Source organism: Gorilla gorilla, chromosome 5, assembly GCF_029281585.2.
Source record: "Gorilla gorilla gorilla isolate KB3781 chromosome 5, NHGRI_mGorGor1-v2.1_pri, whole genome shotgun sequence".
Lineage (NCBI taxonomy): Eukaryota > Metazoa > Chordata > Mammalia > Primates > Hominidae > Gorilla > Gorilla gorilla.
In genome coordinates, this window is record NC_073229.2 from 182,986,022 (window position 1) to 183,009,609 (window position 23,588).

At 52.3% G+C, this 23,588-nt stretch overlaps 2 protein-coding genes across 24 annotated transcripts in view; one reads left to right on the forward strand and one right to left on the reverse strand.

Annotated features, from left to right (window-relative positions):
* SYTL3 (synaptotagmin like 3) overlaps positions 1–12,359 on the forward strand; it is a 122,202-nt gene extending 109,843 nt beyond the window's left edge. For all 22 annotated transcript variants that reach the window (XM_063707223.1, XM_031012085.2, XM_063707225.1 and 19 more), the window contains 5 exons: positions 4,710–4,880; positions 8,134–8,239; positions 9,574–9,676; positions 10,804–11,009; positions 11,984–12,359. In XM_063707223.1, coding sequence (XP_063563293.1) covers positions 4,710–4,880; positions 8,134–8,239; positions 9,574–9,676; positions 10,804–11,009; positions 11,984–12,093 — 696 coding nt within the window. In that variant the 3' untranslated portion in view covers positions 12,094–12,359. The remainder of the gene's footprint in view (positions 1–4,709; positions 4,881–8,133; positions 8,240–9,573; positions 9,677–10,803; positions 11,010–11,983) is intronic.
* An 897-nt stretch (positions 12,360–13,256) lies between these two features.
* EZR (ezrin) overlaps positions 13,257–23,588 on the reverse strand; it is a 53,365-nt gene continuing 43,033 nt past the window's right edge. For both annotated transcript variants that reach the window (XM_004044887.5, XM_019029146.4), the window contains 6 exons: positions 18,721–18,884; positions 18,242–18,372; positions 17,266–17,426; positions 16,808–16,900; positions 14,757–15,008; positions 13,257–14,574 (listed from right to left, as the gene is read on the reverse strand). In XM_004044887.5, coding sequence (XP_004044935.1) covers positions 14,410–14,574; positions 14,757–15,008; positions 16,808–16,900; positions 17,266–17,426; positions 18,242–18,372; positions 18,721–18,884 — 966 coding nt within the window. In that variant the 3' untranslated portion in view covers positions 13,257–14,409. The remainder of the gene's footprint in view (positions 14,575–14,756; positions 15,009–16,807; positions 16,901–17,265; positions 17,427–18,241; positions 18,373–18,720; positions 18,885–23,588) is intronic.

The following is a 23,588-nucleotide window of genomic DNA, read 5'->3' on the forward strand; positions in this document are numbered from 1 at the left end:
CTTTTATGAAAAATCTTACAAAGGAATTGTTTGGGTTTTCACTTTCTATGATACTAGGAAATGTGATTGATGGTTGAGGGCAGAGATGGGGCCACGCGCTCTGATGTCGGGTGGAAGGCTGCAGCTGAGGTCTGGTATTTGCAGAGAGCTGGCTGTGGTGGCCCCAATCTTGGTGCAGGGTGAGGGGGGTAGCCCAGAGCTGCAGAGGCTACCCCGCCGGGGCTGGGCAGCCAGAGGTCCTCTCGTCTCATGCCTATGACAGGAGAGGGCTTTGTTTGCCTTTCTTGGCAAGTAGGGGGTGTCTGTGAGCTGCCAGCCAGGGGCCATCTGGGTAGCTGGCACAGAGCCCTGAATTCATTAAATAATAATAGCCCTTGTTTCCTGGGTCCCTACTGTGGCCAAGTGCTTTATAGACAGCCTGGGGTAATTATTAGAATCCTCATTTACCCACAGGGAAACTGAGACCTAGAGAGTCCTTAGAAATACAGCTCAAAGCCACAGAGGACTGGCGGTTCTCAAAATTTGTGTGCATAAAATCCCATGGGGATTTACATTTTTAAAACATTTCTTCTTTTCTTTTTTTTTTTTTTTTTTTGAGATGGAGTTTCACTCTTGGTCGCCCAGGCTGGAGTGCAGTGACATGATCTTGGCTCACTGCAACCTCCACCTCCCAGGTTCGAGCGATTCTCCTGCCTCAGCCTCCTGAGTAGCTGGGATTAAAGGTACCCACCACGATGGCCGGCAAATTTTTTGTGTTTTTAGTAGAGATGGGGTTTCACCATGTTGACCAGGCTGGTCTTGAACTCCTGACCTCAGGTAATCTGCCCACCCCAGCCTCCCAAATGCTGAGATTACAGGCTTGAGCCACCACGCCAGGCCTAAATTTCTTATTTTCTAAGATGCAGCTGTACTTGGACCTGGGGATTTTTTAAAAATGCAGATTCTGGGCTGGGTGCCGTGGCTCACACCTGTAATCCCAGCACCTTGGGAGGCTGAGGCGGGTGGATCATGAGGTCAGGAGATCGAGACCATCCTGGCTAACACGGTGAAACCCCGTTTCTACTAAAAATACAAAAAATTAGCCGGGCGTGGTGGCGGGCGCCTGTAGTCCCAGCTACTTGGGAGACTGAGGCAGGAGAATGGCGTGAACCTGGGAGGCAGAGCTTGCAGTGAGCCGAGATAGCGCCACTACACTCCAGCCTGGGTGACAGAGCGAGACTCTGTCTCAAAAAAAAAAAAAACAAAAAAAAACAATTTAGTTATATAATTGGAGTTAAAAGGTTACCTACCTTAAAATGTACACAGAATCTCAAAGATATCACTTAAAATTTTTATCCATGGGTCTTATCTAGTATATTGTGAATATTTTATAGTCCTGGGAAACTTTCCAGTTACAATTAAAATAATCGGCATCTCTAATTGATCCTAAATGCAAAATATCCCAACACCGGCCAGCCTCATCCTTAATAGAAATACGCATAAGATGCGAAGGATGGGAAGCCGGGGAGGCCGATCCAGCATTGAAAGTCTCGCTAGAAGCCAGTATTTCCAATCACAGTCACACCTTTGTGCAGCACCCAGGCTTTGTGCGACCTGGGGTGAGCCATCAGAGTACGATTCAGGTGGATGAGGCTGTGAGAACTGTCTCCAGCCAGTTTTGAGAGAAGTGCACATCAAACGTGAGGATCTAGAAATTGATCCTCAAATTTTTCTGAGCAGAGTACTTCTTGGCAAGCCTTTCTGGACCCAGGGAGACTTGTACCCCATTTGACACCACTGTCCTGGGGGCCTGGAGAGGATGAAGTGATCTCACTGGGTGACATTGGTCATTGCCTGGCCCTGCTCTCAAATGATCCTTACACCTCATTCCCAGCTGAGCCTGGAGCAAGCCTTGTGGACCTAACAGGGCTATGGAAAATAGGTCTGGTTTGAAAAGGTAGATTCTAGGCCGGGTGTGGTGGCTCACGCCTGTAATCGCAGCACTTTGGGAGGCCGAGGCAGGCAGATCACGAGGTCAGGAGATCAAGACCATCCTGGCTAACACGGTGAAACCCCGTCTCTACTAAAAATACAAAAAATTAGCTGGGTGCAGTGGCGGGCACCTGTAGTCCCAGCTACTCGGGAGGCTGAGGCAGGAGAATGGCGTGAACCTGGAAGGCGGAGCTTGCAGTGAGCCGAGATCGCACCACTGCACTCCAGCCTGGGCGACAGAGCGAGACTCCGTCTCAACAAACAAAACAAAACACAGCAAAGGTAGATTCTGTATATAGCAGGGAGTAGTCCTATTGACAGAAAGGGGCGAGCAATGGATAAGGACCCAGGAGAAGTGGCTGAGCGTCGCCCACACACAGCTGGAGATGAGAGAGCTGCCTGGGGGCCCGAGTTCGACCCTGCTAAGTGGCGTGGCGTTCCAGTAACCGCTTCATTTCTCAGAGGGCAGCAGATGCAGCTGGCCAGCTGCTTGGACTAACTGATAAGGAGTGTAGCTGGAATATGGGGAATAATCACATCAATCCAGAGTTTATAAACAGAGATTGAATGTGGGGCAGAGTCGGAAATGGACCCATGGGCTGGGTGTGGAGGCTCACGCTTGTAATCCCGGAACTTTGAGAGGCTGAGACGGGTGGAGGGCTTGAGCCCAGGAGTTCGAGACCAGCCTGGGCAATGTAGAGAGACCCCATCTCTACAAGAAATTAAAAGATTAGCCGGGCATGGCGACGCCTACCTGTAGTCCCAACTACTTGGGAAGCTGAGGTGGGAGGATCGCTTGAGCCTGGGAGGTGCAGGCTGCAGTGAACTGAGATGGCACTGCTGCACTCCAGTCTAGGTGACAGAGTGAGATCCTGTCCCCCCAAAAAAGATATGGACCCATAGACTTGAGGGAAAACTGGCTAAAAGTTACCCAAAGGCAGGAGAAAAGGGAATGTGACCCAAGAAATGCCCATCTCCATGGCCACAAGCCACCCCAGCGGGGAGGAAAAGGAGGAATGAACTGAGAAAGCTAACCTGGCCAGCCAAGCCATGTGTGCCTGGCCTGCAGACGTCAGAAGTGTGGACAGAGCCTACGGGCAGCCCCCAACAGAGCAGGGGACGGCCCTGCTGCGCCTCCCCTCTGTTTGCAGAGGCTGAAGGAGGGAAATTACCGTGTCTCAGTTCCTGTTTTATTCCATCTCGTTCCTCAGTTGGAAGGATGGGTAAAGGTGGGCATGAGGAGATGAACCCCAAAGCAAACAAACCGCACAGCTGCTGCAAATGGGTGCAAGTGTCCAGCCTCACAGCAACAGCCGTGTCACGAGGAGTCACCATTCAAACCCCAAACAAGCGCCGGAGTGAGGGCAGCATGGACCACAGAGGTCAGCAGCGAGACTCAGGCCTGGACACAGTCAGTGCACGTGAATCTGGCCTGCAGTGTCGGCTACCAGACCAAGGGAGGGAGGGTCACTGAATTTCCAAGCTTCTTTTTTTTCACCTGCAACATGGTTTGAATTATACTGACCTCATAGGGTGCGTGTGAAAGCTAAAAAGATCAATGCATCTAGAAAGCCTGGTGTGAAATAAATAAGTGTTCAATAACTTGTAGGCTTTGTTCATTATTGAGAAAATCCAACTAATAAGCTTAAAGTGAGGCCCTCAGAGGCTGAGGTGGAGTCAGCCACACCTTGGGAAGGGCTGGGTGCCACTCAGGGGCCTTCAGCCTCTAGTCTCTATGGGGCAGAACCCATGCTTGGCTGGGGAAGGGGTTCCCTCGTCACTCTTGGGTGTGTTGCGAGCCCCCTGTGTGGACAGTAAGAACATCGTGTTGGCCTCTGCCAAGCCAGCACAGGCCCTGCATGCCTGAACACAGGCACTGTCCCTCCAGGGCAAACACGTGGTGTTGCGGGGAATGGAGGAGGGGGGAGTTCGTGCTTTGCTTTAAAAAATAAATAAATAAATACAGGCTGGTGCAGTGGCTCACACCTGTAATCCCAGCAATTTGGGAGGCCGAGGCAGGTGGATCATTTGAGGTCAGGAGTTCGAGACCAACCTGGCCAATGTGGTGAAACCCTGTCTCTACTAAAAATACAAAAAAATGAGCCGGGTGTGGTGGTGGGCGTCTATAGTCCCAGCTACTCAGGAGGCTAAGGCAGGAGAATAGCTTGAACCCAGGAGGCAGAGGTTGCAGTGAGCCAAGATCGTGCCACTGCACTCCAGCCTGGTGACAGAGCGAGATCCTGCCTCAAAAAAAAAAAATTTTTTTTTTTTTTTTTTAGTATTTTTGGGCCTGTTATCATTATTTTTGGCCAAGCCTGGCTGAGTGCAGTGTTTAGACGCAAGTTCAAATCCTGTGCGAGCGTAGACTTTGGCTTGATTTCTAGTAGGCGTGGGCTGGACAAGGACTTTCATCCTTGTCTTGTTCTAAGAATTAGGGGTGGGAGGCTACCAGGGCTACCCTTGCCTGTCCCCAGGCAGAGCACTGGGCACCTGGGGAGTAGGGGGAGGGGTTCTTGAGCAGAGAGAGGACCCCCCGCCCCACCCTGGCTGTAAGCACCTTGGCCCACCCTAACCACATCAGGTCCCTGGCTGCATCCGCATCTTGGACTCAGCCTGTGGGAGGGAGGCCTGCGCCAGGCCCCGGGAAGTGGGGCCCTGGGAGGTGGGGTCCAGAGATGGGGATCCTAGGAGTGCGGGCCCCGGGAGCCCAGCTGACCATCTTTTCCTTGCCTCTGCAGTATCAGGTGGCCCCTGCCCAGCTGGTGACCCGGCAGCTGCAGGTCTCGGTGTGGCATCTGGGCACGCTGGCCCGGAGAGTATTTCTTGGAGAAGTGATCATTCCTCTGGCCACGTGGGACTTTGAAGACAGCACAACACAGTCCTTCCGCTGGCATCCGCTCCGGGCCAAGGTGATGTCTGGTTTTGGACTGAGTGCCCTCCATCCCCACTGTGATAAATAAATCACTTTTCAGAGAGATCCCAGAAGAGAAAACGTACCTGGCAAGACTTGGACCCAACACAGTGTGTGTTCGCCGGCCTGGCGCTGTGACTTTGAAATAGTTACTTTCTTGTGGGTGGGGTGAGCGGAGGGTTTGTTTTAACCGGCTCAGCTCTGTTCAGGCACCCGAACAGCCCCCGCCTCAGCATCATACACAGACCAGACTGGATCAGGTCCTGTGGCTTCCCCTGGCGGAGGCCTCCCTTTGCTGGTGGCTGACCTGCTGGAAGCTGGCCATGCCTTTCCCTGGGGGCACCGCCCGCAGCTATGCGGTCGTCCCCCAGGGGGCTACAGTGTGTTGTTTCTAACCTTTCAACCCCAGGCACTCTCAATAATAGGTGACAATAACTAACAGTAATAGGTGACAAATGGCTGGACCCGATGCTGTGAGGAAGGCAGAGGCCGCCCTGGCTGGGATGTGGGGCTCCAGCTCCTGGTTTGGAATTGCACAGCGGGAGATAGATAGCACATGGGCTGGGGGTGGGTCAGAGGAGCTGATGGACTCCATTTAGGATCCGTGTCCCCCAGGCTGTGCAGGTAGGAGGAGAGGCCTGGGGGAGAGGTTAGCATTTCTTGGAGACGCTGCTTTGTACTTTGCTGTGTCCAGATCCCGGACTGGGAGAGAGTTCATGTGAGACCACGAGGGATGAAAAACGTGGGCTTCTGCCATCTCTTTAAAAACCCCAGTGGGGAGGCTGGGCACGGTGGCTCTTGCCTGTAATCCCAGCACTTTGGGAGGCCGAGGCGGGCAGATTACAAGGTCAGGAGATTGAGACCATCCTGGCTAACACAGTGAAACCCCGTCTCTCTAAAAATACAAAAATTAGCTGGGTGTGGTGGTGCACGCCTGTAGTCCCAGCTACTCGGGAGGCTGAGGCAGGAGAATCACTTGAACCTGGGAGGCAGAGGGTGCAATGAGTTGAGATTGCACCACTGCACTTCAGCCTGGCAACAGAGCGAGACTCTGTCTCAAAAAAAAAAAAAAAAAAAAAAAAAAACCCAGTGGGATGGACTACTCCCCTCAGCCAAGGGCCCACAGCAGGCCCAGCCTTCTGCTCCGACCTGGACATAAGGCACAAGGGCCATCTGGCTTCTTTTCCTCTCCGGAGCCAGCACAGCTGGGATTCGCATTATCTCTGCCTGGAAGCTTCTCAGGTTTCAGCTGAGGCCTCCTGGTGAGCCACCTGCCCCCTCCCTGCTCCTCCAGGCAATGCCCACTCTCCCACTGCCTGTGCTGACTCCCCCAAGCTAGAGTCCGGGCTTAGACCTCCCCTTCCCAGTGCCTACCTGGAATGCATCCCCTATCCAAGGTCAGCCCAAGACGACCCAAAACCCACCTCCTCCAGGAAGCCATTCCTGATTACCCCTACCAGAAGTGGCCTCCCTTCCAGGACCCGGAGCTCAGGACGCCTGCTGTCTCTGGGCCTGATCTTCAGCCTCAGTGTCCCTTTGCTCCTGCCCCAGCCATGTTGCGGGTGGGTGAAGCATCTGGCTTCCATGCCTTCCGTGCCTTCCTCTCACCCCCACTCTGTCATCTCTCAGAACAGCATTGGCTCCTCTGGGACGCCCTGAGTTTCCAGCCTGAACTCCTTCTGTCCGAGGCTGAATCCCCCATTCACCCTGCCTCTCCCACACCTCTGTCATCAGCTCGAAGACAAGGCCTGGAACAAGCACAGGGCTTGGCATAGGACAGGTGGCCACCAGGCCTCATCAGACTGAGCCTGCTCTGGCAAGTGGGTGAGGAGCAGATGGCACAGAGCTGAAAGGCATCCCTCCTAAAGCCAGTAGGGTGGGGAGTCCGCCCACAGACCTGCCCCTGGGCTCTGTTCTGCCTCAGTTTCTGGCCGCTGAGGCTGGAGGCAGCCATATCTCATTTGGCACCCAAGGGCCAGGAAGACAGGGGCTGGCCCACGCGGGCTCCCAGGAGTCCTGAGGCCTCTGAGGGTAACTGAGAGGGCTGCTTCTCAGTGCTGGCAGGAGCCATGGTGGACCGGATGTGTCAAGACCAAACTTGTCCAACCTGCAGCCCGGGACGGCTCTGTTTTTTGGTTGTTGTTGTTTGTTTTGAGACGGAGTTTTGCTCTGTCGTCCAGGCTGGAGTGAAGTGGCGTGATCTTGGCTCACTGCAACCTCTGTCCCCTGGGTTCAAGTGATTCTCTGCCTCAGCCTCCCTAGTAGCTGGGATTATAGGCGCCCGTCACCACACCCGGCTAATTTTTTTGTATTTTTGGTAGACGTGGGGTTTCACCATGTTGGCCAGGCTGGTCTCGAACTCCTGACCTCAGGTGATCCACCCACCTTGGCCTCCCAAAGTGCTGGGATTACAGGCATGAGTCACCATGCCTGGCCTCAGGATGGCATTGAATGCAACCCAACACAAATTCATAAACTTTCTTAAAACATGAGTTTTTTTGTGATTTTTTTTTTTTTTTTAAGCTCATCAGCTGTTGTTAGTGTATTTTGTGTGTGGCCCAAGACAATTCTTCCAGTGTGGCCCAGGGAAGCCAAAAGACTGGACACACCCTGCTCTAGACTCTTCCCAATACTCTCCTCCCACCCCACTGGGAGAAGGATGGTGTGGATTTCAGGCTCATCTCTTCTCCCGGCCCTCTCTTCACTCACTTTCTGGTAAAACCACTCACGACAGAAGTGCCTCGGTGGGCAGGGAGGTGTCCTCAGACTCACCACACCCTGAGGGGCCACCCCCTGTGGCTCTGGACAGAGACTACACCCCATGCTGTCCCCAGTGTCTGTGCCAGTCCTTGGCATGGAAGGGCAGCGTGAATCTCTACTGACCTGGGTGGGGTGGATGGGGTGGAGGCTTGAATTCATTTCTGTTTTTCAAACTCAGGCTGTGTCCGGGTTTTCGTAGAAATGTCTTAGGGAGTGTGCAGTGCCCTTGAGTCCCTTCACTTCCTCAGGCCCGTCTGGCTCTGGTTCGCTGGGGTGGCCAAGCTGTTCCTCCCCATGCTGGGGTTGGGGAGGGTGGGAGTGAAACCATAGATGGAAGGAAGACCAGTCCTGCCACAGACACACCTGCTCCACCCAGGGCCTTGCAGGGGCCAGGGAAAGCATCTGTGGACGATGCTGAGACAACCAGAGGAACCCAGAAGGTTCTTGGGACTTGGGGAATCCTGTCCCTAAGCTCTGCCTCTTGTCCCCAGGCGGAGAAATACAAAGACAGCATTCCTCAGAGTAATGGAGAGCTCACAGTCCGGGCTAAGCTGGTTCTCCCTTCAGGGCCCAGAAAACTCCAAGAGGCTCAAGAAGGTCAGTGGCCTCCAGCTCCCTGGACATTGTCTGTGTCATTGTCTGCAGAGCCTGGTGCTGCAGGCAGACTGAGGTGGGGTGAAAGTTTTCTAGCATTTCCTTTCTACGGCCCCCGTGCCCAGCTCCAGCAGCTCTTCTTTCTGAGCGATGCAGCGAGCCCGGGAGAGGTTCTCTGGAGCCCGTAGTGGGGGAAACGGGTGACCAGAAGCAGACGAGGCCTCTGATGCCCTCTCTATGCTCCTCTAAGGGCACTGCCCTAGGCCTTCCTCCCAGGGGCAAATTGGATGGTCTCTGGGGAAACCGTGGCCCCTCCTGAAGAGCAGAGGCTCCATGACAATGTGGAGCCAAGAGCACTGGTACCTGCAGGGCTCAGACGAGATAAATCCCTGCCCCCAGGCATGTGGGTAGCTGCTGCCCAGCAAAAGAAGTAGGTCAGGAAGGAGGGTCCTCAGGGACCCTATGGAGATTTTACTCCTTCAGTAACGTGGGGCGTGTGGAAAGCAGGAGGGTGGAGGAGGAGGAGGGCGGGGAAGGAGGACTGGGAGAATGCACATTTCTTTTTTTTTTTTTTTTTTTTTGAGACGGAGTTTTGCTCTGTCACCCAGGCTGGAGTGCAGTGGCCTGATCTTGGCTCACTGCAAGCTTCGCCTCCCTGGTTCATGCCATTCTCCTGCCTCAGCCTCCCGAGTACCTGGGACTACAGGCACCTGCCACCATGCCCGGCTAATTTTTTGTTTTTTTTTCTTTAAGTAGAGACGGGGTTTCACCATGTTAGCCAGGATGGTCTCGATCTCCTGACCTCGTGATCTGCCCACCTTGGCCTCCCAAAGTGCTGGGATTATAGGCATGAGCCACTGCGCCTGGCCCAGAATGCACATTTCTGTTGTGTATTTTGGTGACTCCCTATTTGGCTAGAAGAGGAAATTCTGCTACCCAAGTTCACGGGGTCACCAGCAGACCAGCAGCAAGTGCCCCATGGCCATCCCAACCTCCTAGACAGGGTCTCGGGGCTCTCACTTTCCCCCAAACTTCTGGCTACAACTAGACTCAAACTTCGGCATCTTCCCTCTCCTTGCGTTCCTCTTTACTCTTTGCTAGGATCTTAGTAATCCCCCCATCCTGTCCTCCACCTGACCACAGAGTGGCACGGTGTGGGCAGCGCCACAGCCTGTGGGCAGGGCCAGCAGAGCCCACTGCACCACTCCCATCTGCTCTCTCAGGGTCTGAGGGCTGTAGCAGATTCTCTAGCTGAGCTCTTGGTTTTGGGGTGGTGGTACTGCATACTAACATATCAGGAGACATGGTTTGACAGTGAATACTGGCTTTCCTTCCAGGGACAGATCAGCCATCACTTCAAGGTCAACTTTGTTTGGTAGTGCTAGGAGCCAAGAATTTACCTGTGCGGCCAGATGGCACCTTGAACTCATTTGTTAAGGGGTAGGTATTCGATGTAATCAAATATTTATTGATGATCTAGTATACATCACAACATGGCCCAGAACCTGCAGCGAACACTAAAAAACGTAAGCCACTTAAAACGTCTTATTTTAGCTTTCCTATGAAAATCTAACATAACACATATTAAAGACCCCGATTTCCAAAAATTCACGGGATGTGTACATGCTGGAGTACTCGAAACCCTAATCTTCTCAGTTCTGTGATATCAGGAAGCCAGTTTTGAAATCAAGCATGAAAATGTAGTGTGGTCAGTAAACATTTCCTGAGCTTAACATCTCCTCTTGGACCAACTGTAAAACGCATGACTGTCCACATTTCATTCTCATTCAGTACAGGTGCATTGGCCCCTCTAAAAGTAAGGCAAATACCATTATTACATTGAATTGCAACCTCCCCGTCAGTGACATAGAGAAAAATGACGGTCAGGATAGAACTCAGGCTGGACGCAGTGGCTCGTGCCTGTAATCCCAGCACTTTGGGAGGCTGAGGCAGGTGGATCACCTGAGGTCAGGAGTTCAAAACTAGCCTGGCCAACATGATGAAACCCCATCTCTACTAAAAATACAAAAATTAGCTGGGTGTGGTGGCGGGCACCTATAATCCCAGCTGCTCTGGAGGCTGAGATAGGAGTCTTCCTTGAACCTGGGGGGAGGAGGTTGCAGTGAGCTGAGATCGCGCCACTTCACTCCAGCCTGGGCGACAGAGCAAAACTCCGTCTCAAAAAAAGGAGAACTGAGCTTATGTTCTAATCTTGTTGCTTATCTGCATGGCCTTGGACAAGCTTGTCTGAGTTGATTTTCCTGAGAACTGGGTTAAAAGGAGATAACATGTATCTGCAGTCATGGTGGGAGGCACCCCAAGGAGGAAAGATTAAGATGAGGGCCACGAGGCCTCAGCATGCAGCTCGCCCTTCATACCTGATGCAGAATTCGGCCCTAAGGGAAATGTGCCGAGTCCTGTGGTTCCCACCCTGCTTCACTGGGGAGGGTGTGGATGTTGTGGACTTGGCACTTTTCTTAGTGCTTCCGGTCTGCACTGACGCACAGGCCTCAGGAGAGAAGGCCGTGTGGATGGCAGTGATTGCAGGGTTTGTGTTCCCTCTTCAGCTGTCTCACTCTGCCAGACCAACAAAAACTGAGACTGAAGTCGCCAGTCCTGAAGAAGCAGGCTTGCCCCCAGTGGAAACACTCATTTGTCTTCAGTGGCGTAACCCCAGCTCAGCTGAGGCAGTCGAGCTTGGAGTTAACCGTCTGGGACCAGGCCCTCCTGGGAATGAACGACCGCTTGCTTGGAGGAGCCAGACTTGGTTCAAGTAAGTTGAGACATTGAGCCCAAACGTTTCTACTTTGTGATTATCCTAACGGGTACCGTGCAAAGAAAGAAAATGCTTCCACCAGGGCAGTGACTTAACTGGTTTTGAAATTGCCTAGCCTGCCTTAATTGGAAATTCCTAAGTCTAGTTTTTACTCTACAGCTGAGCCATAATACAGCCAAGTATTTTGACAATTTAAATCAGATTTAGATCTGCTAAAGAAACAAAAATTGTAGGCCTCCAAACGGGCTAGGTACAGTATTTGCTTTTGTTTCTGGTGTCAATCATAAAAGGATTATTTTCTTAAATGAAAATATCTTCTTAAACAAATGGCAATTCAGAAAGTACTTCATCAAAAGTGGTCAAAACAGCAATGCCGTCCAGAGCCGCTCGGCAGGGCGCCGCCGGCATGGTAGGTGGACAGCCCTCTGCTGTGAGGTTCTGTGCCTGGCACTGCTTCTGGCTGCCAGCAGTGTCCCTGACATGATGACAACCAAAAACACCTGCACACATCTCCAACTGAGAACCAGTGACTGAAGAGAAATAAGCTTCACTGCTCAATTGCTTTTCAAAGATATTTTGTCCAAAGCATACTGTCTTCCTCTAAGAATCCCTTCCCATGGGCAAGCCCAGCCCCCAGTCTGAGACGGCCCCACCCAGCTAGCCATGCTGGTGTGCAGCTACCCACTCCCTTGGTGAAGACCCAGCCCACCAAACCAGAGTCCTCGCCTCACTTTCAAACTACAGAACTCCGGGCTGTTAGAGCCTCGCAGAGCAGAGGATGCCTGGGTGAATCCGTCTCGATACCAGCTTGTTGGGGTGGGAGTGGTGGTGGCGGCGTCTGTCATCAGTGGTTGGCCTTTTAATGTGGATTTGAGGTGAAAAACTTCTGGCTGGTCATCATTTTTAAAGGGCTGAGAGGGGATGAAGTGGTGCCCTCCCCGACCATGGCTAAATTTCTTCCTCTCTTACAGAGGGAGACACAGCTGTTGGCGGGGATGCATGCTCACAATCGAAGCTCCAGTGGCAGAAAGTCCTTTCCAGCCCCAATCTATGGACAGACATGACCCTTGTCCTGCACTGACATGAAGGCCTCAAGGTTCCAGGTTGCAGCAGGTGTGAGGCACTGTGCGTCTGCAGAGGGGCTACGAACCAGGTGCAGGGTCCCAGCTGGAGACCCCTTTGGACCTTGAGCAGTCTCCATCTGTGGCCCTGTCCCGTGGCTTAACCGCCTATTGGTATCTGTGTATATTTACGTTAAACACAATTGCTACCTAAGCCTCTGGTGGGTTATCTCCTCTTTGAGATGTAGAAAATGGCCAGACTTTAATAAACATTGTTACCTGTGTCCTCCAGTGCTTATCAAATGAGGTAAAAGGCCGGCTGGTGGGCATGGTGACTCCACCCTGTAATCCCAGCAACTTTGGGAGGCTGCAGTGGATGGCTTGAGCTCAGGAGTGTGAGATCAGCCCAGGCAACATAGATACCCTGTCTACAAAAAAAACCAAAAAATTATCCAGGTGTGGTGGTGCACACCTGTAGTCCCAGTTACTCAGGAGTCTTGAGCCGGGAGGATTGAGCCCAGGAGGTTGAGGCTGCAGTAAGCCCCGACCACGCAACTGTGCTCCAGCCTGGGCCAAAGGAAGACCCTGTCTCGGGGAGGGGGGGGGGGGGGGTGGAGAGGAGTCACAGCTTTGCTGTGAGAAGCATTTTATTTTTTGAGACGGAGTCTCCCCGTCACCAGGCTGGAGTACAGTGGCACGATCTTGGCTTGCTGCAAGCTCCGCCTCCTGGGTTCTAGCAATTCTCCTGCCCCAGCCTCCCAAGTAGCCGGGATTATAGGCATGCACCACCACACCAGGCTAATTTTCGTGTTTTTAGTAAAGATGATGGGGGTTTCACCATGTTGGCCAGGATGGTCTCGATCTCCTGACCTCGTGGTCCGACCACCTCAGCCTCCCAAAGTGCTGAGATTACAGGTGTGAGCCACTGTGCGCGGCCATGAGCATTTTAGGAGCCTGATGAGTGTTGGAGCAGTCTTTCTTTCTCTCCTGTGGAAACCATCTTGAGGAGGTTAGGTGACCCATGGAGCACCATGTCTTGGGTTGGTCAGCTCCAACTTACTTACCAGTGTATCCCCAGGGACACCACGGCCCCTCACAAAACCTGGCCAGAGGACAGCATAGCCCAGGCGAGTTGGCGGTAGCCCTCCCACCCCACACACAAGCACACACCCGTGCTGCTTCGTGCCTTTGCAAAGCTTTTATTTCATGTCTGCGGCATGGAATCCACCTGCACATGGCATCTTAGCTGTGAAGGAGAAAGCAGTGCACGAGAAGGAATGAGTGGGCAGAACCAACGGCCTCCACAAGCTGCCTTCCAGCAGCCTGCCAAGGCCATGGCAGAGACTGCAAACAAACACAAGCAAACAGAGTCTCTTCACAGCTGGAGTCTGAAAGCTCATAGTGGCATGTGTGAATCTGACAAAATTAAAAGTGTGCATATTCCATTACATGCATAAAACACTAATAATAATCCTGTTTACACGTGACTGCAGCAGGCAGGTCCAGCTTCACCACTGCCCTCCTGCCACATCACATCAAGTGCCATGGTTTAGAGGGTTTTTCATATGTAATTCTTTTATTCTGTAAAAGGTAACAAAATATACAGAACAAAACTTTCCCTTTTTAAAACTAATGTTACAAATCTGTATTATCACTTGTATATAAATAGTATATAGCTGATCATTAATAAGAGTACAACAATGTATTCTAACTGTTAAGCAAAAAAAAAAAAACTAAAAAAAAAATCCAAGTGTCCTCCACCACCACTCACGCTGGTGATCACTGTGCTCTCTGCCAGCTGCGTGGAGTGACGGGAGGAGGGAATCACTGTGTGTGCGAGAGTGCTTCAGACTCAATTTCCAAAATAATTTTCACCCCTCTAAGCATGTAAATATACAAAGATGGATCCTTCATAGAAATTAAAAAATCAATTTGAGCTCATTTCAAATACAGAACAAGTATGGCACAGATGGAAGTCCTGCCACGTTTCCTTTAATGATGCTGACTCTTGTATCACACAGGCCAGCATGAAGTTTCTTACTCAGACTTTACAGGCATTTTCCATAATTCAATCAGTCCTGCTCCCAGCACAACACAGGAGGTGATTCGAGAATAATCGCGAGAATCAGGCCTGCTTGGCACTATGATACAACTGGGGAAAACAAACCAGGGCGCCTCCCTGGTTCCCAGCCCAGAATGTTTCTGTTGGGTAACTGCTTTTTAAAGGAACTGGGATCTGAGGGAGTTCCTAGACTTGGAGCACTAAAGACACAAGCGTGGCGGGGCTGGCAGCGCCTGCGATGAGCGCCCCTCTGCCCTTGGTCCTGGCCTGGCCGTTACAGGGCCTCGAACTCGTCGATGCGCTGCTTGGTGTTGCCCTGCCGGATCTGCCGCAGCGTCTTGTACTTGTCCCGGCCTTGCCTCATGTTCTCGTTGTGGATGATGTCATTGTGGGTCCTCTTATTCTCATCTCGGGCCTGGGACAGCTCGCTGCTCAGCGTCTGTAACATTAAGCAGCATTGGTCAAGTCCCTTCCTCCCCATATGGCCCGGCCCGTCCCCTAGGAAAACAGGAAGGGCAAGAGGGGTGCTGGGTGGGGCGGGCTCACATCACTGCCCTCCCCAAGCCTGTCTGCTCCAAGAGCAAGGCAGGCTCCCTGGAGACAGAGCCCCTTGGGCCTCACCAGCAGCTGCCGCTGCACACGCTCGTTCTTCTCTGCCTCAGTGATGCGCTTCTCCTCATTGCGGTCATCCCGGATGCCCTCACTAGACAGCTCCGCGCTGTAGCCTGTGGGCTCTGTGCCCTCATCCTGCAAGCTCTCCTGGACATGGTAGCTCACCGGCTCGTACACGGGGGGCGGTGGGGGCGGGGGTGCTGTCATCACCAGGTGCAGCTCCTCCTTGGTCTTCACCAGGTCATCCTGGGCTTCTTTGGCCTTTGAAAAGCAAATTAATAGGAGAGGACTTCTCACCCAGAAGTCCTATCCTCCCGGCTATGAGAACAGACTGTCGCCTCCCTCTGTCCTGGCAGGCTAAGGCAGCACTGAACTGTGCTGGGCTGTGGCTTCGAACAGGAGCACCCTCAGGGTGCGTGTGGGGTTTACAACCCTCTGCGTCCAAGACAGGAAGAGGAACTGTGATGCCGGAACCTGGGCAGTTTTAAAACTACCATTTCTTTTTTTACCTGTAACTCTAGACATTATATAATTTTTACAAAAAAAATCCTGTTAGCATGAGTAACGGGCTCTGTTCCTAGCCTCCCTTCATGCCACAGTCATCATCAAGTGCTCTCCTGCTCGCCACTTGCAGTCCTTCCAATAGCTTCACACACACCCAGTCCCGCCCGCCTCCATCCCAGCCCTAGAGTCGAGCTTAGTGTGGATCTGCTTTGTAGCCAGCTCTCCTCACTTAACAGGTACTTTCTCCAAAAACCTAAGAACCAAAGTCTTCCGCTTGCAACTTGGGATGGTGATATGGCTGTGTCCCCACCCAAATCTCATCTCCAACTGTAATCCCCACATGTTGGGGGTGGGGGGCATTACCTGGTGGGAGGTGACTGGATTACGGGGTGGTTTCCCCTATGCTGTTCTCGTGCTAGTGGGTGGGTTCTGAGCAAGAGCTGATGGTTTCAGTGTTTGGCATTACCCCCCTTTGCTTTTCTCTCTTCTGCCCTCATGTAAGAGGTGCCTGCTTCCCCTTCGCCTTCTGCCACGATTGTAAATTTCCTGAGGCCTCCCCCAGCCATGTGGGACTGTGAGTCAATTAAACCTCTTTTCTTTAACTACCCAGTCTCAGGTTGTTCTTTATAGCCGTGTGAGAACAGCCTAATACAGATCGGCAGCTGGAACAGAGGCAAGGAGGTACTAGGCAGAAGCGGCCCTGGACAGCCGGAGACACGTCCCCAGAAGGCACCGCCACAGATGGAGAAGCCACAGTGGGGGAAGGACGGGCCAGCGGGTCTGTGAAGGAGAGGAGCTGCTTAAAGCCTGGTGTGCAGTCTCCAGTGGGAACCATCCCCAGATCTTTTCAGGGGCTGTGCCTTCCTGGAGGGCACAGGGGATCCCAGACAGAGCGACAAGCTCTGTGTGCGTCCCACAATGAGAGCTACAGCTGACTAAACCTCTGTGCTAGGTCCTGGGCATGGGACCTCGCATCTGCAGAGCAACCTTATGAGTTGGGTATTGCCCCCATTCTACAATGAGGAAAATGAAGCTTGGAGAAGTGATGCTACTAGCCCCCAAATAGCTGATGAGCAGCAGAGCCCGGCTCTCACTCCAGCCTGGAGATGTCCAAGGAGCTGGATCTTTCCATGGTGCCCGCTGTATATACTAGCTGCAGGAGGTCGTGTTTCAGGCACTGCGACCCCATTGCAAGGGACACATATATAATTAGATTTAAAACCAGTTCCTGACCGGGGGGGCTGTCAGATCAGCACTGAACAGTTCGGGGTGGAGGGAGCAAAGTGGGTGAAAGTCAATCAGAAATCCTCCCTCTATGAATCCAGCAGCTGCACTGACTCGTGTACAAAGTCAAACCCATCTCTTTGGGGATGTCTACTTCAATAGTACAGCTGGTATTGGTAGAGGATCATGAGACATCCCAGAAGCTTCCAGTGGGATGTGGCAGCTTGAGCCAGACCTCTCCCCCAACCCACCCACCTGCAGAAGGGCCCCACCACAGGCAATTGGGCAACAGGTGCCATGGCCGTGCGGAGGTGTCCCCCGTGCAGACTCACCCTGTGCTGCCACTCTTCAACTTCATCCTCCTTGCGCCTCCGCGCCTCTTCCAGGAGGGCAATCTTGGCAGTGTATTCTGCAAGCTCCGCAGCCTAGGAAGGGAATGCCAAGCTCAAGTCAGTTCTGATATCCTTTCAACGGAGTCCAGTTGTGAATGAGTGTTCATGTGTGTTGGCAAGCAGTCTCCAACGTGACACCTGAGTCCCCGCCACCCTGACTCCATCGCCAGCAGGGTCCATTGTGCGCCCCTGGCATCTCTTCCTGGATGCCCACACCCACCTTCAATGGGTGACCCTGGCAACAGCCCAGCCCCTTCCCCACCAGCTGCCTTCAGCCCCCCAGCAGATCAGTTTACAGCTTCCAGTCATGACAATTATTACAAGGCAGGTGTCACATTTTCCATCCTCAGAAGCAGCCTCTCTATAATTCAGCATCTTGAAACTCAGGCCATTCCTACCAGCTGCTCCTGGCTCTTTATCTGATCCACCGCCTGTCTCTCCAGCTCCTCCTTAGCCCGCAGTGCAGCCATACGGTCAGCCTCCAGGCGCTCGGCCTCCTCCTGCGCCCGCTTCCTCTCCTCCTCCAGCTGCAGGGCCCTCTGAATCTGCTCCGAGAGCTCTGCAAAGACACAAAGCCAGAGCCATTCAAGCCCTCAGCCCAGGGACCTAGGAGCCCTCGCTTTCCATTCCCACCCCAAAGCCACAGAGCCCTAGACCAAGTCACAGGTTGAGGGGATGTCTTCCAGTGACCCTGGAGGAAAGCACTTCACAGAGCTCATTGCTGTTGTATCCATGACAACTTCAAGATGGCTAGAAACCCGTCCAACGCCAGCCAGGCGCCCTCTCTCTGGCATGCCTGACTCAACCCTCTTGGCGCTACTCTCCCCAGGTCAGCCGCCCGCTGTGCTGGTGGTCCACACTCCACTCAGAACACAGAACGCCCTTCCCATGTGTGCTATAAGGGCTGCCAGTGAATACAGCATCTGTGGCGCCTTGTGTAATCGGCCCAGCTGCTGGGGTTGTTGACTGGAGCTGTGCTGGGAAGTCTGGCTCTGAACACGCCTTTGGGTTTTAGTCTAGAGGTCGAGGGCAGTGCAGCATGGCCCTGTCACTCATGGGCTGGGGGACTGTGGGCAAATCACTGTACCGCACCAAACCTTACTGTCCTCATCGGGGAAACTGGGTGATTGAGCACTTACCGCAAAGGACTAGGGAAATTTTAAAATACAAAGTCTTAAAACAATTAGCACCAAAGTTAAGTAAGTACAGAACTGTTTTCCAAACCAAATAACCATTTTATCATTTCGGTTGTGAGTCTGTGCTGTGGGACATGTTCTTGGTTTCCTTCCCGGTGAGTGGGTGGGTGGGTGTGGCCCCTGCCCCTCTGTGGAAATGCATGACCCAGTGTAGAGTGCCAGCCCCAGGGCGCCTGACCTCTCTCTGCCTTCTTTGTCTTCTCCTCATAGTCCTGCAGCCGCAGCATCAGCTCCTCCTTCTCGCGCATCATCTGCTCTTTCTCTCTCTCCACGGTTTCTCTCCTTTTCTTCTCTGTTTCCAGCTGTTGCCTGGTGCAGGGAAAAAGAGGCACAGGGAGATTTAGACTCTGGCAGGAAAGTGAGGGGTCAACACACTTCACAGGTACTTGAAGCTCCAGGATGGACTTGGTATCCTGAGGGCCACCCTGGCCTGCTGCCAGCCTGAGCTGCCTGACAGAGCAGCCGCTCCAGGGCTGACACCAGGCTCAGCACCACAGCAACTGCCCAGAGACAAAGGCCTCGAAGATCCCAGCGTGGTGACTGGGTTCCATTCCACCAGGCTCTCCCCATCAGCTCCACAGTCACCTGACAGGCATTGGCTGCCAGTGGCTGAGTTGGGAGAACACAGGCCCCCCAACTCTGGCCTCCCGCGCTCACCGCTCCAGCTGCTTCTGATGCTTCTCCTCCCGGGCCTGGGCCTTCATCTGCTGCACCTCGATGGTGTCAGGCTTCCTGCGGCGCATATACAGCTCATGGTTGCCCATGCAGAGCTGCAGGATCCGCTTGTTGATTCTCAGACGCGGGGCATAAAACACAAAGTCCTACAAAACAGAACAGGGCCACCTGGACTCAAGCTCCTTTGTTTGGTTTTCTTCTCCCAAACCATCCTTCACAAAGGTCCGGAACTTTTCTAAAAGAACAAATGTAGCAAAACAGGGATGGCAGCATCTCGGCACTGGGAATGTGCATTCTCCAGGACAGATGGAGGAAGGGCACGTGCCGCGTGTGTGTGCGGTTATGTGTGGGTATGTAGCACTGGGAAAGTGCATTCTCTGGGACGGGTGGAGGAAGGGCAGGTGCCGCGTGTGTGTGCAGTTATGTGTGGGTAGGTACATGCTGCATGCACGGTGAAATGCCACTGCATGTTAACTGCAAAGCTTTTCCAAGGCGAGAACTCTCAGCCTTGGGAAACCTTTCAAGTCTCAGAGCTGCCTGCTCTTCCAGGTAGCCACCTTTCATGATGTCCTCTCCAGCCTCACTGCTCCCCATCCCCGATGCTTGCCTGGACTGCCTCTGCTTCTGTTTGGGCTTCCTGTCTCCTCTGCCACAGCCTCCCCTCCCACACTGTTATTGCTACACTGACTGGGTCACCACCCCGACCCATCACTGCCAGCCCGGGAGCTCCAGGGCCTGGGCCTAACCCACACGGAGACCTTCCAGCTCTGGGCCCAGCCTCCACTGTGCACTCGGTTCTCTCTCCTCAAAGCTGTCCAGCCCTGCTCCTGCCACATCAGCTACAGGTACTCGCCGCAGTGGCACTGTCACTTCACTCCAGTGACTCCTTTCAGCATCTCACTCCTATGAGGCCATCAGCTTCTGAGGGCAGGGGCCACATTCACTCATCTCTTATCTTCCCAGGGTATTTGAGGTGCGCAGTACCTGCCAGGCACTGCCAGCTCGTGCAGCACAGCCAGCCACGTGCGAGCTCCACAGCCTTGAGCACATCCCTTCACCAGGCTCAGCGCCTTCAACCATAAGGCGGGGATGCCGGTATCTCAAGGGACTTCAGATATGGGACTCAATCCTCCCAGCAGTCCCATTAGATGCTGGCGTCCCCGCCTTATCGGTGACGTTCAGGAGGTACTCAGCGCAGGAAGAGCTGGCTGACACACACAGCGGTCACTCCAATTGCTAGTGCCTTGCAAGACCGCAACCAGAGGAGCCTCCTGGAAAACAAGGCAGAATCACAGCCTTCGGGAAACTCATGACCATGACTGGAAACATTTGGGACACAGCTGACAATCTTGGTCCCAACTCCTTGCTACTGCTGTGATTAGCTTACAAGACAGAAGAATATGGTTTAGAAACTCCCATGAAAAGTTATTTTTCAGTGACTCTGTCCGCTTCCTCTTAACCTCAGGGCCCCCAGCATCCAGCTTCTGACCATTTGGAACAGAGGGACAGGGTGGCTAAAACAAAAAAAACAGTGCGATATATCCCACAGCAACTTCTGAGACTTAACGAGGAACCGGCTGAGCAGGCTCATCAACACATCCGAGAAGAATCTATTTAGCTTCAGTCTTTTCATCTGTTCCAGAAATCCTGGGGTGAGAGGTGATGCCAAGCCCTGAGAGCCCATGAACTTCCTGGGTGGGGCTGTCTTTGGGGTTTCACACCCTTGCTGTTAAGTCACTGGGTTTCCCAGGGAGGAGTCTGTGGAGCTGGGAGCAATCGGCATTTTTATGACCCACCTATCCCTTATTACACAAGAGGAAACAATCCTGCATTACAGCTTCGGAGGACTCTACCAAATAGGCCCTGACTCAGAAAACGCTGATTAGCACCAACTCCCCTTTATGGGGTTGTGGGGGTGCATGGGTGGGGGGATCAATGAAAAATCTCAATGGTAACTTCAGGTTAACATAACAATGTCTCCCTCTCTCCCTTTCCCTGCAGAAGACAGGTCCTGCCAGCAACGGGAACCAGAATTCGGGGAGTCCACTGCCAGTGGGTGAGGGAGGACGGTGCCTGGCAGGAAATCTCTCCCAGTGCCTTTGAAGGAAGCCGGTTTCTCACTTCAAGTTAAAACAAAGACTCATATTGAAATGCTTCTAAATCCAAGTCCCTAACCTGATGCAGGATGCAGCTTCCTGATGCAGAACCACAACACGACAAGACCTGGAGCAGGGTTTTTAAACTGGCCGAGGACCAGCAAGGTAAAAATGCAAACCAGGCACAAGGAAAGTTCAAGAAAAATAAACCCAAGACCCTACAAATACAGAAGGAGAGAAGGTAAAAGAGCCCCTTTTCAAGTCCCCAGGATGCCAGGAAACTCTCCCACAAGAGGCCAATCCCAAGGCTCATCTGGCCGCAGAGATGGCAGGAGGCAGCCGTGGGAGGCAAAAAGGCAGCGGGGCTCCTGGGAAGGTCACGTGGGGGAAGCGGCCGAGGAGTCAGAGCGGAAACGCTGCTTACTTTCTCCAAATTTCAGATGCCTGAGAGCCTTCTGCCTTTTCCACAAGGCCACAGAAACAAAACGCCCTTTTGAAAGGGAAAAGGCAGCCGCCTCAGCCCCTCATAGTGTCACCTGGGCAGGCTGTGTCAGCTGTATACAAGGTCCCATCTAAAGAGCCAAAGGGTGGCCCCAAACTGCTGTATACACCTTGGCAGCGAAGAGAAGCTGGCTTTTAAAAAGGAGACGCCAGTTGTTGGGTGAGAACTGGACAAAGACTCATTTGTGAGTTCACAGCAGAAACCGCCTGGGGTGAAGACGACCCGTGAAAGTCAACACAAGATAAGGAATCCCACCGCCTCAAACTCTGGGGCTTCCTCTTCTTTTTTACATGAAAGTTCGATGTTGAAAACTTGAACTTGTTCTGCCCAAAGTTTACAGACTGAGGTGGGGCAGTGCCTCGAGCAGCCCTGGGGTGCTGTGGGGGTGACAGAACTCCACCTCCTCAAACCAGCAGTGCCCACTCAAGGCAAATGCTGCCTCCTCAGTGTGGCTCCTCCCCAACCTGCCTAAAGGAATCTCACCCCCATCTTCTGATCCGGCTTAGTTTTTAATCACAGCTGTACCGTTAAATTTACTACCAGGAAGCATCTCAGTTGCCTTTTTAACCCTTTCCTTCACGTAAATGTAGGCTCACCAGGGCAGGAGCTTTGCCTTGTTGATGGTGCACACAGCCCTGGAAGAGTGCCTGGGACAGCGTGCCACCAGCGAATGTTTCTTTTGCTTAAGAGATGGCTTCACATGAGGCTACTCTATAATAAAGGCACATGTATGAGATGCATTACAATGGCTTCTGCTTGGGGCTTATTATGAAAATATTCTTCAGCTTTTCAAGAGATGGACTTAACATCAAACACACACACACACACACACACACACACGCACACACACACACACACACAAACATTCTGAAACAGTCTAGTCCAGAGCTTCTGCTCTAGTCAAATTTTTAATAAAAGTGTTCTGAAAAGGCAGTAGCGTCACAGAGTACGTAGTAGCCTACTGATGAGAGATTTCAGCATTTTCTTGCTCTTCTAAACTGTGCCAATCTTACTACCCAAGTGACATGAAGATGCTATGACCCTCCATTCATGGTGTTGCATAATATGAACTGCTGCCATGGAGCCTTAGAGTCTGCATTCAATACGCGTTTAATTTTAAATAACTGTGCAACTACCCACAGAGTAGCAGCCAAGAGTTTGCAAACAGCAGGAGCCCCTTTTTTTTTTTTTTTGAGACGGAGTCTAGCTCTGTCACCCAGGCTTGAGTGCAGTGGCGATCTCAGCTCACTGCAACCTCCGCTTCCTGGGTTCAAGTGATTCTCCTGCCTCAGCCTCCCGAGTAGCTGAGATTACAGGCGCCCACCACCACGCCCAGATAATTTTTGTATTTTTAGTAGAGATGGGGTTTCACTGTGTTGGCCAGGCTGGTCTCGAACTCCTGACCTCGTGATTCGGCCATCTCAGCCTCCCAAAGTCCTGGGATTACAGGCGTGAGCCACTGCGCCTGGCCAAGACGTTTTTAACAAAGAAGAAAATACTTTCACAAAATTGTCAAGACCTGCTGATTTTAAATTATGCTAGACAAACCTGTATGTGGGGAGAAGTAACGGGACAATAACACCACATACTGTTCTAAGTGGATTTACCATTGCTAAGCAGTACCCAGTCCCAAAAGGGTTAACAAGACAACCAAGGTATCGACCACAGCCCATGTTTGCCTCTCCAAGCTTAACACCGTAACTAAGAAACAAAAATTACATGAGAACACAAAGTCCTTTCCAATCTATAATTTTCGTAAAATTCAGAACAGGCTCTAAGGTGGTAACAGAATTTCTTCAAGTGGAAATTTTTTAGAGAACCAGATTTCTGATTAGATAACAAAAGCCTTACCCATTCTACAATGCTACAGTTATGTGCGTATGTCTCAAATATTCTGAGTTAACAAAAGTTTAAATGTCAGCAGAATAAATAAAACCAAATTTACATAATGCACTGGTCTTTGCAGCTATTACAATCAATACTATCAGATTTCAGGACATGAAATGTCGCCTTCTTACCATGTCCTCCCACAATGACTGCCTGCCAGTGTCACCTGTGTGAGGATGCACACCTCTGACAACAGAAGTGGGTGAAGCCCCGATGAAACCTTGGGGACCAGCAATGCTTGGGTGCAAGTCTGACTGTCCCTATCTTGGGTAAGTTCCAGGACAGCTCTGAAAGGCAAATCTGGCCCTTGAGACTCGCAGGTCCCACTGTCCGTCAGGTGCCGGGGAGAGTCCCTGCACCCAGGT